The sequence below is a fragment of the Echinops telfairi genome, unplaced genomic scaffold (genome assembly GCF_000313985.2).
Source record: "Echinops telfairi isolate 266 unplaced genomic scaffold, ASM31398v2 ScPeMD7_1;HRSCAF=3_0, whole genome shotgun sequence".
Classification (NCBI taxonomy): Eukaryota; Metazoa; Chordata; class Mammalia; order Afrosoricida; family Tenrecidae; genus Echinops; species Echinops telfairi.
In genome coordinates, this window is record NW_022103896.1 from 89481557 (window position 1) to 89496430 (window position 14874).

Genomic DNA, 14874 nt, shown 5'->3' on the forward strand with positions numbered 1-14874 from the left:
AAAAAAAAAAAAAGAATTTAAGTATCTCGGATGGATGGATTTCCCAGGTTACAAAATCTGACCCCATTCATTAGCAACACATATGAAATTTTTTTTCACATATGAAAATTTTAAATGAAAGCTGTTCAGAAGTGTATTCTATATATTTTTTAATGTTAAACAGCAAATGCGATCTCCTTGATGATGTTGAGCCATCATCACTACCATTATACTCTGCCACTAGGAGCCCAAATCTTGTGCTCCCACTGCTACAGTCCTTGGTCTTGAGTCCATGAAACTCCCACTATCGGGTCCTCTCTCATACTCTGGTCTCATTGCTTCTTGCCACACACACAAAGACACTTTTTTTTTTGCCCTTCTCCTCCCTCTCATAGTTTACTCCTATAATCTGGAAACTAGACAAAATGACACTGCTTAGATTTTTCTTCGTTTCATTGTGTTTGTATTGGTCTTGATTTTATATGGTTTTGTGTATATCAAGCTCAGATTAGGTAAACTTTTACAGCTCGATCATTAGATTCAAAGGGACATGATAACAGGCTAGCGGGAAATGGAGAGCTAACAACAACTAGTTCAAAGAATACAAAATGTCCTATAATTGATTGTGGCAATGTACAACTCTTAAGAATGTGATTGAAAAATTGAAATGTGTGATAGGTGATTTTGTATGTCTATGGAATTGTTAAAAATATATATTTTGTAGGAATTTTGAGTTACAGTTCTAGTAAAGCATCGTTTTTAAATCTGTTTTACTGACATATACAGTTCAGTGGCTTGAATATGATTGAGTTGTGCAGTCATTACCTCTAAAAAGCATACTATTCATTCTTTTACTCATCGTTAATAGTTCCCCATTTCCTCACTATCTCCCTTGATAAAACACTAAGAACCTATTAATCTAATGACTGTCTTTATTGGTATACTTATCCTGGATTTCACATAAAGAAAATCATACAAATAAAAACCCCAACAACTATAACTATTGCACAGAATAACCAAGTCCAAAAGAATGCAGAAAAAAATAATATAAACTAGAACAAACAATAAGTCAAAAGGGAAAGTAAGTGTTAAGGTATTACATTTTAACTACATATGCAATAATTTACTTTCCAGTGCATTCTGTTTTAGGGCAAAGTCTTCATGTCCCAATGGTCTGAGGATGTTCCTGGGGACTTAATCCCCGTAAGGACTCTGCAAATGGATTTGGACTCTCACTGCCGTCCTTAACCTTCTGCAAACTGGATGCTTAGAATTTAAGCACTAATACATTTCCCTCCTCTGGTCTTTGTATTTCATTATTTTCAATCCTTGGATCACACAGACTAGTGTGCTTCTTCCATGTGTATTTCTGTGTGGGCTTAGCTCACACAGCACTTGTTTACTGCTCGTTTTAAGACAAGGTTTTAAGACTCCAGACACTATTCATTTTAATAGCCAGGTATACTTAACTGTAGCACCTACAACATCGATGATCCCTTTGGGTGGGTAAATAGTGAGCAAGTCTGCATCATGAGGACTGATTGTTTTTAGGTTAGGGCTTATGGATAAGTGCAAGCTCAAAATCCATTCACTTATCTAAGGCATATATATATATATCCACTTTAGTGGCAGTATACCCGCTTTTTGAGAGATAATGTAAGTAACCTCCGTGGGGCCTGTATAACTCTAGTAATAGTGTCATTTAACTAGCCATTGATAATGATAGAGAATTTAAAATGCTCTTGAGCTAAAGGGTATATACATTATATAGAAAAGGTTTTTAGACTACATGTAATGGGTTCACATATACATGATTAAAAACTTAAATTACTGAATACTGTATAAGAAAACAATGAGAGCACTGAGCCCAAAATACAATAACACTCATTCAGTACAGCAGAACTGAGACCTGTTACAAAAAGCTGAGAAAATATGAGACTGGCAAATAGTAGTAATCTTAACTTGCTTCTTATTATGAAACTTCAGAAGCAAGAGGTTTGAATGGAAATGTAATGTCTTCTTTTTTTTCCTCTCTAATGACTTCTAACTCCATGACCTTGGGGTAGCGGCCTTCTTCTCTCACTGGGGAGCCACAGCTTTAAGTCCAAAAGAGTATATCCATTTCTTTAATCAGTAATACATGTGTTTAAGGTAAAATCCAGCTACCTTAATGGTAAAATCCATTTGCTCTTGGCTTGTTAATCTTGTGTCCTGCCACATTACCAAATCACTCAATTAATGGGTTTTCCAAATTGGTCCTTTTGATGTCACCTATGTAATATGTTGTATACCTGGAGAAGACAAAACCTAAATTCCAAGTAACTTATAGTGTGGGGCCTGGGTCCCCAAGGGCAATACCAGTATAGACATGCCTGCCCAATTAGTGTGACCACAAGGCCAGGTATTGGTATGACCACATGGCACGGAGTAGTCAGCCCTCTTCCACACCTGACCAAATTAGAAACTGACCCTACTTGAGGTGAGGCTTCCCTTGAAGAAGGGATCTTTATGTTACACAAATAAGGTAATGATAAATGAGTTATAAGCCTCCGACGGTCATACCACACCATTGAGAGGTCAATTGAGTTGAAGGACTGCATGACCTGAGAGTCACTGCCTGTTTTGCCTTAGGTTTTACTTTAAAGCACTGATGTCATCTAGACTTTTTGTGTGTGTGATTGACTAACTTCACTCAGCATAACGTTCTCCACTTAAGGTCATGTAGTGAGTTTGCATAGTTCCATCATTGTTTTTTAGCTATGCATAGTATTGCAATGTGGGTGTATACCATTGTTTCTTAACCCATTCTACCGAAGGGCTTTTAGGCTGTTTCCAACTTCTTAATATCATACACAGTACAGTGATGAACATTGGAGTACATGCATTTATTCTGCCATAATAGGTTTCCATACCCAGGTAATTGTGTGAGCAGAACAAGAGAATAGTGCATGGCTTAAAATCAGGAAAGTTGTGCAGCAGGATTGTATCCTCTCACCATACTTAGTCATCTATTTGCTGAGCAAATAATCAGAGATGTTGGATTATATGAAAATGATTACAGCATCAGGATTGGAGGAAGGCTATTAACCTGCGAAGTGCAGATGAAAAAACTTTGCTGAAATGAAAAGGACTTGAAGCACTTGCTGATGTAGATCAAGGAGTGCAGCATTCAAAATGGATTACAACTCACTGTAAAAAAAATCAGAATCCTCACAACTGGACATCAGGATAACCAGAAAACATTGAAGTTTTCAAGAATTTCATCTTGCTTGGACCCACAATCAAAATTTTCGTGGAAGCAGAAGTCAAGAGATCAAACTATACATTGCATTAGGTAAATTTGCTGCACAGGATCCCTTTACAGTGTTGAAAAACGAGGATGTTTCTTTGAAGACTAAGTTGCACCTGACCCAAGCCAAGATACTTTCTATTACCTCATATGCATGTGAAAGTTGGACAGTGAGTAAAGAAAACCAAAGGAAAATAGTTGTATTTGAATTGTGGTGTTGGAGAAGAATATTGACAATACCATAAACTGAAAAAGAAAAAAAAACTGTCTTGGAAGAAGTATAGCCACAGTGCTCTTAGAAACAGGGATCATGCCTGGTAAAGATGGGCTCAAGCATAAGAAAAATTGTGAGGATAACCCAGGGCCAGGCAGTGTCAGTTGTGTTATACATAGCACCTAGCAACATTTTAAATGATGCTGTTTCCTTGATGTGTTTTTCAGAACTTTCTTCTGATGTACAGAAATCCATTTGCTCTTGGCTTGTTAATTTTGTGTCATGCCACATTACCAATTCACTCAATTATTTCCAACAGTCTATTTTGTTGAATCTTTGCCATTGTCACATATAAAATCATATTGTCTGTAAACAGAGTTTCACTTCTTCTTTACCCAATTGTATTTCCTTGATTTGTTTTTGTTGTCTTATGGTTCTGGCTAAGACATCCAGCATGATGTCGAATACAGGTGGTAATAAGGGACATCCTTGTCTGGTTCCATTTCACAGGGAAATATTGAGTGAGATGTTGGATAAGATCTTTATTGTGTTGGGAAATTTCTATTCCTATTTTTGTTTTTCCTCTTAGGATCTTTATTATTTTTTTAATTTGTTATTAATTGGGAGTTAATACATATATAATTCCATAGTTCATGCACATCAAGCCAGTATTGTACAATGACTACCACAATCAGTTTCCAAACAGTTTTTTCCTTCCTGGACTCCTTGATATCATCTCCCTTTTAGCCACTACTACCAGTGTACACCCCCCCCACCCCCCACCCCTCAGACTCTTAATTCTACTTGCTGTCCCCATAGGTTCATCACTCCTGGGCTTCATATACCAAAAAATCCTGTTTCTGTCAGGAATGGGCGTTGTATATTGCAGAATGCCTTTTGTGTATGTGTTGATACAAGAAGCATGAATTTTAGTATAAAGTATTTATCTAGTTCATCCAGTATTGTCAGTTTGTAAATTTTTTCCCGTGATATTTATCACAGAGTTGATACTTGCTGATATATTGAATTTTTTACTGTCATATAAATGCTTAAAATAAAAATCTAACCATGTTTATGTAAAATAATCAACTTGGCTTAAATTATGTCCCCAGGAGCATGTCCAAAATATTTGAGACAAAGTCTCACCATTTTCATTTCCCAGTTCCATCTGCCTGTACGTTTTCCAAAATAGATTTGTTCATTCTTCTGGTAGTGCACAGTACATTGCATATTCTTTGCCATAATTCAAAAACATTGTTTTCTATTGTCTTCCTTTTCATTGTCCAGTGTTCACATGTATATTAAAGCCATTGAAAATTCTGTACCTTAGGGCAGGCACACTTTACTCCTGAGAGTGACACCTTTGTTTTTGAGCATTTTAAGAGATCTTGTGCAGCAGATTTGCCCACGATGTTTTTTGGTATTATGACCGCTGCTTCCATGGATATTAACTATTGCTCTAAGTAAATTGAAATCCTTGACAGCTTCAATATTTTATGCATTTATCACAATACAGCCTAATAATCCAATTTTGAGGATATATGTTTCCTTTTAAGATGTAACCCATAGCAAATGCCACATAGCCTTCATCAGTAAATGCTTTTTCTTCACTTTCAGTAAGCAAAGTGTATCATCGGCATACTACAAGTTGTTCATGAGTCTTCCTTCCATCCTGATGTGTGTTCTTCATGTAGGCCACCTTCTCGGAGTATTTGCTAAGGGTGACTGATTTTTTAATAAAGACTTTTTTCAGCGCCGACTTTATACCTATTCACAAATAAGTAATGAATGAGAAAGTATTTGTAAAAGAACAGATCAGCCATTCAAATTAAACACATTCTGGGAACAATGTATTACTGCATTGAGATTATATTTTAGAATGTGTATAGAATGTACTTAGAATGTGTTTTTATATTTTATATGTGTGTATACATGTACATATACATGTGCATATATATATATACATATAAACAGATAGACTAAAGATGGATTAAAAAGCATATCTATCTTGATAAATATGTGTGCGCATTAGTTTCTGCTGGGTAGCAGGAAGTGGACAACTATTATAATAGATATGTATCTCGTGTTTTAGAGTTCTTGAAATTCTTGCTGACATAACTGGTTAGATAGTGTCCATAATACCCATAAATTTTAGAAGTTTCTTTTGATCTCTAATAAGCCCTAACAATATTAATATCCATACATTTGGGAGCCCAACACTAGTCACCTTTTCAGACAGGTATATTTATGTTTCCATTTACCATATTGAGTTTTAAATTCTAAGACTGCATTTAATTATCATATATTTAGTTTTATATATACAAATTTTGTCACGAAGCATATACCACATTTCATTTTTATAGTAGAAAATATTTGAATGGCTTTCATGTGCACTCAGGTTGAATTATAAGTAAATCTAGCACTGTCCAACAACAATTTCGTTTTGACTATTGGAATTATGAAAGGACATATGTTTAATTTATTTTACTTGTAATAAAATTATTACATGCCTTTCAAATATAAACCATAAGTCCAAGTGCCATAGAGGTCATTCGTTGGACTTTGAACCACACGGTGAGCAATTCAAAACCAGCAACAGCCCCTCAGGAGAAAGATGAGGCTTTAGACTCTCGTAAAGATTGACAGTCTAGCACACCCACAGATTCCGTTCTAACCAGTCCCATCAGGTCGGTCTCTTTGAGTCAGCATCGACTCCATGGCAGTGAGTTTTTAATTTAAATATAAAGTACACCGTAAATTCGTCATTTAGAATCATGCTCCAAGATGCTTAATACAGTGTTAAATACCATTTATGTAATAAAATTAGTAGTAACTTAGGAAATTTTATATAACCATTTTCTTTAGCCAGATTTTTAAAATTATTTTTCAGCAGATTTAAAAGAGCAATATATATAGAAAAATTAGAAAATAAAACTTCTGTAATACAAGTAGTTGTTTATATTACTGTAATGTTCTAGTGAGCACTGTGCCCATGAATGTGCTCCAATAATGAATTCTCACCCCATGAATTTGTCAGTTTATTGTTAACCTTGTTTCTAAGGACATTAGAATAATAACTTTTTCCCATGTTTATCGGGATACTTCAATTTTGAGGAGCATGAAGCCATTCATAATTGGCTGAGAGCCAATTTCGGCTTTACTCTTAACTCCAGCACACATGAAAAGCACATTTGGTCCCTAAATGCCTGGTGAATCTGCAATGATTCATTCTTCTCATTATTTAGCTGTTAAAGTCTCATGACCCTCTCTGATGATTCGTTTAGCCACTTGGAGTTTATGCATATTCATATCTTTGTGCTCCTGCTGCAGTCTCCTTCACTGACTGGTGTGTGCTTAGTACAGTAATTGAGCTGCAGTAGATTGATCACTATGGGAGGTGGTAAGGCCTTTAAAGGTGAAAACATATCAATCCTGTTAATTAGGAAACAAAAGCTTCTGTGGCAAGTTTAGCAGTCAAGTGATTTCTAGGGTGGAAAAAGACTAGGTATGATTTGTTCCTCTCCATGAACTTCTTTTACTTTTTAAACTTTGAATTTGTCTGTACCATTGGTACTGTACAGCTGCAAAGATTAGCATTCTTTTGTGAATTTTCATGGAATGCTGTTTATCATAAACATCCTTTGATTGTTTCCATACATAACCATATTAAGTAATATATTATAACAGCCCAAAGTATCCTATATGGAAAGTGTCCTACAAAATTTAGCTTCAACATGGAAGACTATGCAGTTTACCTAGTTGACACATGTTTTTCTCCTGTGCTGTTCCATGTTGTAATATTCTCCTCTCCCTCTTCTCACCCCTACCATCTATATTTCTTTTAAGATATAATTCCATGAATTTTACTAACTTTAAGTATACAAGTTACTGTTCTTTAGTATAGTCACAAAGCTATGCAGCCAGTATTTAATTCCAGAACATTATCATCACTGTAAAGTGAAACCCAGTTTTTTTCTCACTGTACATCCTCCTTGAAGCCCTTAGCAACATCTAATATTTTTATCTCTATTATGGACTTGCCTATTCTGAATATTTCATATCCCATATATACTTGAGTATAAGCTGACCTGAATATCAGCCGAGGCACCTAATTTTACTACAAAAACTTTTATTAAAAATGTGCTGAAAATCTCAGCTTATACATGAGTATTTACGGTAAGTAAAATTATATAATATTTCCCTTTTTGTGTCTGTCTTCTTTCACTTAATGTTTAAAATTCACATAATATTTAAAAGTTTCATCCACATTGTAGCGTGAATTGCTACATCCTTTTTCTGGCTTATATTCCATTGTAGATGTGTGTGTACTCATGCATGTATGTGTTGTGTACTTACATATGATATTTTGTTTTAATTCAACAGATGATGGGTATTTATGTTGTTTCTACTTATTAGTTGTGACTAATGATACTAACAATTCTTACAAACATTCCTATGCATTCTTGCCTTGTTCCTGATCTAATTGATTGTTAGATATTGTAAAATGTGACAGTTTTCCCTTTTATATGGCCTTTCTGGCCTTGGGTTTATGTTGCTGCCTAGATGATTTGCTAGGCCACAATTGTGTAAAGGATTGTGGACAGTCCAACTGTCTCGCTGGATAAATTTCTATGTAAATAAGGTATATTAAAACCCTTGCAGATATTGAATAGTTCACTATGCAAATAGGTGACAATGACCTCCTAAAGGGATTGAATTTGTGGTCTTGGTTGGAGGAGAAGGCTTATAAAAGAGTTAATCCATAGACTATGAGGATGACCCCACTGCCATCAAGAAGAGTGAACAGTGGGACACATCCTTTATACCTGAAGTTCCTGACTGAGCCTCTTAGATCCAGAAGTCAGAGTTGTGATACAAGAAATGGCGCGAGACAGGGTCGCAGTAAACCAGGAGACTGACACAAGGTGGCTGCAGTGGGATAACTGATCCACTCAGCAAAAGAGTTCAGCCAACAGATTGGGGTAGAACTGGCTACGTGTCAGTAGAACTAAAGACCTATAATACTTGTTTGAAAACATTATCGGTTGAAAGGTGGCTAGTATAGCCAAGAACAGGGTCTACTAGTTCAGTCAAGAGTAAAACCTGGCAGCAGAGGCCAGGCAACAACCAAGACCGAATGGTAGAGGCCAGGGTGAGATAAGGCCTTTTTTAAGTCAAGATTTTAGAGAAAGATGCAAGTCATATCCTTCTTGGAAATTGTCCTGATTGATAACTGTATCCTATCTCTTGAATTGTTACTATTACTGCCCTAAAAACCACGTAATCATGAGTATGGCATGGGAGCTATGTGTAACTATTGCCATGAATTATTGAGCCCAGCAGAGTAGAGTAGCATAGAAGGGACGAGGACAGCTGGTGTTGAAATTGGTTTTAAAAAAAGACTGGAAAGTAGATATGCCTGACCTCCATCTCATTGGAATCAGCTTAGTGATAATGGTGATTCTTTTTCCTCATGAATTTAGATGGCTGACAGTACTAGATTACAAAGTCTATAGAATTTTTATATAATGTTCTTTTACTGTTATGACTTTAAAGAATTTGAACCAATGTTTTTCCCTTTATGTTTCAGGCATTTATTAATACAGCAAAAGAAATTTATGAAAAAATTCAAGAAGGAGTGTTTGACATTAATAATGAGGTATATGTTACATATTATTGGCTAATATTAATTTACATTTACATTTTGACTATTGGATTCATAATTTTACTTTTTATTTCTAAAATGGATCTACATTAGTTAATACATTTTATTCTACAATCACTGAACTGAAAACCTGGTATAGGTATATAGTTGTCAAATGTATATGTTATAATAGTTACTTTTATATGAAAGTGAATTAAAGTAAGTGACCCTGACCATTTATTTCAAACAATTCACAATAACATAAATTCCCCAGAAAGAATAAAAATCTACTTTCAGCCACACATACATCTGGTGTCATCTGTTTGGGGGAATAATTTTCTAGTGTGTGAATGAATGTGTGTACCCTCGTACCAATGCAAGGTGTTCTCTGTTGCCTGCTGTGAAAGCAGGAAATACCCAATAATTGGACTTTTGTAAAGTTATTTTGCTCTGGTTTTGTTCATCATGACTAGGATAAAATGTAAAGCTTTAGTGCATGTAATTTAGTGTGCATTTAATTTAATGACCAAAGGTCATTGTTTTGACCTAAATTCTCATTATGAATTTGTTCTTACTTCATAACGTTTAGGTGAGTAGTGGCTGCGAGTTGGGCTACTAACCAAAAGGATAGCAGTTCGAAACTGCCAGTACCCCACCGGAGAGAGACAAGGCTTTTTTCTACTCTGTGAAGAGTTAGTCTCAGAAAACTACAGGGACAGTTTTACCTTGCCCTGGAGCAGCAGTTGTCAACCTGTGGGGGTGGAACGACCCTTTCACAGGAGTCGCTTGATTCATAGCAGTAGCAAAATTACAGTTATGAAGTAGCAACGAAAATAATTTTATGGTTGGGGGAGTCACCACAACATGAAGAACTGTACTAAAGGGTCGCAGCATTAGGAAGGTTGAGAACCACTACCCTATATAGGGTTGCTATGAATCAGAATCGACTCAACAACAGTGAGCTTGCTTTATTTTTGGAGATGGAGGGTGTCATATTGTTGCGCTTTACATAAATATTTTCACCATTCTATATTAAGACTTTGCTTTCAAGAAAGAAAATCCTGGCTTCAGTTGCAGTTAGGGAAAAAAATTTTAAAAAACTTGTTTGGAAGCTGTTGCTCGTCATCCCTTTAGCTTTTATACAAACTTTGCTATCTCCCATTCACCTTAATATTCTGTGCTAAAACAAACAATAGTTTGTCTAAGATTTCCAAATAGTACAATTTCTATATCCCTTCACATTGGTTTTTATGTTTATAGTCAGAAGCTAACTTAAATGTGATGCCATTCAGGAGCTAATGCCATATAAATGGAATTGTAATTGGGCTGCTGTATGCAAAAGGAACCTTCATTGTTTCTGTCTGGTTTCACATAGTAGCTGACTGCTTTGCTGTGCCTTATAGAGGGAGCATGGGTGGGAATTTGCTATCAAGAGCCAACCGTCCCTGCTATTTATTTGGCTTAATGCCAAGTCGAACTCCTTGATTCCTCAAACAGTTGCTACTGGCCCAAAGGGGGCCAAAGCAATGAGCCATAGGGTATGCCTTTCATTAAAGAGGAGTCAAAGGAGTAAGAAGAAACCACATCAGCTGCTGTCAATACCGAGCTACTGCCAGAAACCCCAAGGCTACTACTGTTGCAGAACAACTGCCAAGCACTATAAATCTGAGCTTTACTGTGACATAAAGTTTCCTTAAGAGCTTAATTTCTGAAGCTACTGCATTATGTTTCTCAGAGTGTTGTATTTTTAGTTAAAATCCACTTGAGAGAGTGAGGGTTAAGACAGAAGTGTGAGTTTGATGAATGAAAGAACTACTCTGTGTGTGGGTTCTTGGCAAACTGCCATGTCTTTGTGGCTCATAGACATTATTGATGACACAGAACATTCATATGCCCTTAGCCCTTACAGCTGATGCAACAGAGAACAGCAATGCTGTTTAGAGAAAAGATTTTCCAGCAGAGCAGTTTAAGCTTTGAATGTTTTCATCCTTTAAAGATTACTTAAATAATTGTGTTGAACAATTTCAGACAACATTCTCTATTTACAATGCAACTTTTTTTTTACCCACTAGACTTTTTTAGAGCAGTTTTATATGTACAGGAAAAAGATTATTTTCGTAAGCGTCTTTATTGCTTGGTTTTGTTTCATTTTTATGAAGGAACCACCCCCAGTGAACTGTTATTTTGGGCTATTGCCAAAATATGTTTAATATGATACATTTCCTGAGCTGTTTGGCAAAATTACGTCATGTTCATTTTTTTTTAACTGAAACTATCCTGTCTAATTGGATCTAGTTATACTTACTATCCTTTTCTCTTTTATTCCAGGCAAATGGCATTAAGATTGGCCCTCAGCATGCTGCTACTAATGCAACACATGCAGGCAGTCAGGGAGGACAGCAGGCAGGAGGAGGCTGCTGCTGAGTCTGATTTTACTGTCTTAACTGCCCGCATGGGGCCTCCTCACTTGTTCTTTCACCCTTTATCCTCCTGCTCAGCTGAGACATGAAACTATTGGAAATGGCTTTGTGTCCCAGAAGACTTTAATCTTTCAAATTCTTGTATAACTTTGAATAAATGGTTGATGTTCACTAAAAGAGACAAATTTTGGAGATTGCATTCATATCTATTTACATTTGATTTCTAGGTCAACTGATGTGATTATTTTTGTTAAATGTTGTCTCGTGCCCTTGACTACAAACTGAATTGTATTAAACACTACAAAGTCATCGTGAGTATTTGAAATCAGTTTGTGTAGTTAGGTTTCCCAGAACCTGTGGTTACCTAATGTTTAATATTACAGAACTGTCCTCAAAATTTTGTCAATTTTCAAGGCTATAAGGAAAAGCAGAAGGACTCTTAATTCTGTATTTATCATTTACTTTCTGTATATATAGTTTAATAACCTGCTTGGGTATAATTTGCCAAGCTTCAATTCTTTAATGCATTTGCATAAATTCTACACTGTTTAGAGCTTAAAGCTACCGAAGCATTGTTAGGAATTGCTTGGACGCTGAATTTTAAACATTCTGACATTGTTAATGAGCATGTTCACCTTTTATTGTCACTAGTCCAAGAAAAATATGCTTAATGTATATTACTAAAGGGTATGTATGTGTTGACCTGTTTTAATGCCAAAAGTTTGCTATTTGTCCATAATTTCCTTAAGACCTCTTGGAAAAGGATTTGTTTGCCTTAACGAAAATTGTTGAGTAAAAAGGACAGAGGCAAGGAATTCCTAAATGAAAGCAACTCCAAGAAGAATGAATATCCACTTTCAGATGGCACATTATGAGTCTTTTCTTAAACACAATAATGTTTTCTTTTTCTTTCATTCACCTGATTTCTAAATGCCTTTTTTTTTTTTTTTTAATACAGGACAGTTTTTCAACCCTAATGTACAGTGACTGTGTAAAATTTTTCTTTCGGTGACAACCTGTAATCTTTAAAATATAATAAGCATCTTGTCTTTTTTGAAGGATACATGACAATAAGTCTACCAGAGGGGAAATCCTGTTAAAAAGTAGAAAAACTAGTAATTGACTCATTGTGGTGGTTTTATCCTTTGGGGTTTTTTTTTTCCCTCCTGTGACCTATAATGGAATTGTTATAGCCGTGCAAAATAAAATCCTATATATAAAAGTGTTCTTTTCTTATTATGACCGTATCTTAGTACAGTTTTTTAGTCTGTTCTCAACTTTAAGGTTGCATAGATACTTATGCAACCTTAAAAAGGGTCATATTAACCCTTTAAAAAAATCTTATTAAAGAGTGATAAAACTCTATATTAACTTTATAAAATTATTTTTGTAGATGATGACATAAGCAAGTATTTTTTTACTCCTAAACCAGGCAATGTTGTGGTTGTTAGGTTACATTAAGTTGATTCCCACAAATAGGATCCTGTGGACAGCAGGATTTCAAAACACTGCCCAGTCCTGTGCCATCATTTTAACTTATGTTTGAGTCCATTGTTGCAGCCACTGTGTCCATCTATCTCCGTGCGAATCTTCCTCTTTTTCAATAACCTATCCTTTACCTAGCATGATGTTCTTTTCCAGATACTGGTGTCTCCTGTGGTGTAGTCGTTACACTTTGGGTTGCTAATTGCCAGGTCAGAAATTCAAAACCACCAGCCACTCTTTGGGAGAAAGATCGGGGTTTCTACTTCCGTAAAGAGTTAGTCTCAGAAACTCATGGAGTGTTTTACCCTGCCTTACAGGGTCACTGTGAGTCAGCATTGACTCAGTGGCAGTGAGTTTGGTTTATTTTGGTGTCTCCAGGTAACATGTCCAAAGTAATTGAGACAAAGCCTGTAGGAGCATTCTGGTTGTACTTATTCCAAGATAAATTTGTTCTTTGCCAACATATTTCAAAGTCATCAACTTAAATGCATAAATTTATCTGTGGTCTTCCTTATTCTTTGTCCAACTTTAACATCAATTCCAACTCATAGCAACCGTACCGGACAGAGTAGAAGTGCCCCTGTGGTTTCTGAGACTGTAACTTTACAGAAGTAGAAAGCCTTGGTTTTCTCTTGTGGAGCTTGGTAGTTTAAAACTGGTAACCTTACCATTAGCATCCCAATGCATAACCCACTACACCCAGGTTCCATTAGGTGATTAAAAATACCATGGTTTAGGTCAGGAGCCATGTTAGTCCTCAAAGTGACATTCTTGTCTTCAGCATTTCAACAAGATCTTGTGCAGCAGATTTGCCCGATGCAATGGGCATTTATTGTCTAGACTGCTGATTCCATGAATATTGACTGGATCCAAGCAAAATTAAAACCTTGACTTCTTCAATCTTTTCTGTTGTCTTGATGTTGTCTCGTTCCAGTTGTGAAGATTTTGGTTTTCTTTACATTGAGTAGCAACCCAAGTGAAGACTGCAGTTCTTTATCAGCAAGTACTTCAAGTCTTCATTTCCAGCACGCAAGGTTGAGTTAACAGCATGTCTCAAGTTAATAAGCCTTCCTCCAATCTTAATGCTGCAGTCTTGTTTCTATGGTCCAGCTTTTCCAATTATTTGCTCACCACACAGATTTCAAATAAGTATGGTGAAAGGATACAACTCTGAAGTCTACCTTTCCTGATTTTAGACCATGCAATAGTCCCTTGTTTTTGTTGAAATGACGGTCTGTTATCCATATAAAGTTTCTAAATGAACACAATGAATTTCTGAAATTCCTATTCTTCTCAATAATAGATCTCTAGTTGATTATGATCCACATAGTCACATGCCCTTGCATAGTCATTAAAATATAAACCTGTTTCTGGTATTCTTCCAGCCAAGATCCACTTGACATCATTGGTAACCATCACGCCACAGCCTTTTCTGGGTTCAGCTTGATGATGTACTACTACATGTACTGTTGAATTACCTTTAGCAAGATTTTACTTGTGTGTAATAGTAATATTTTTTTATAATTTCTGCGTTCTGGTGGGCTTTCTTCTGGACACATGTATGGATCTCTTTCAGTCAGGTGGCTGTCTTATTTCTTAGCCTAAGCAAGTACTTTGAGTGCTTCGTCATCTTGTCGGGACATTTTCATTGGTGTTCTCTCAATTCCAGGAGCCACTTTATTGCTACTTTGTCCAGTGCAGCTGGAATTTTCTTCCATACCTCTTGATCATGTACTACCTCATGAAATGGCTGAATCTCAACCAGTTCTTTTTTGGCACAATAACTGCATTCCATCATCCTTTCATGTGTCGTGCATCGTTTGGTATTGTCCCACATTTTTCA

At 36.0% G+C, this 14874-nt stretch overlaps 1 protein-coding gene across 1 annotated transcript in view; it reads left to right on the forward strand.

Annotated features, from left to right (window-relative positions):
* The window catches only part of RAB2A (RAB2A, member RAS oncogene family), a 76073-nt gene extending 63305 nt beyond the window's left edge, over window positions 1-12768 (forward strand). Inside the window, exons 6-7 of the mRNA XM_004697579.3 lie at window positions 9073-9141; window positions 11455-12768. Of these exons, the coding sequence (XP_004697636.1) occupies window positions 9073-9141; window positions 11455-11550 (165 nt within the window). The 3' untranslated portion in view covers window positions 11551-12768. The remainder of the gene's footprint in view (window positions 1-9072; window positions 9142-11454) is intronic.
* Window positions 12769-14874: the final 2106 nt, after the last annotated feature.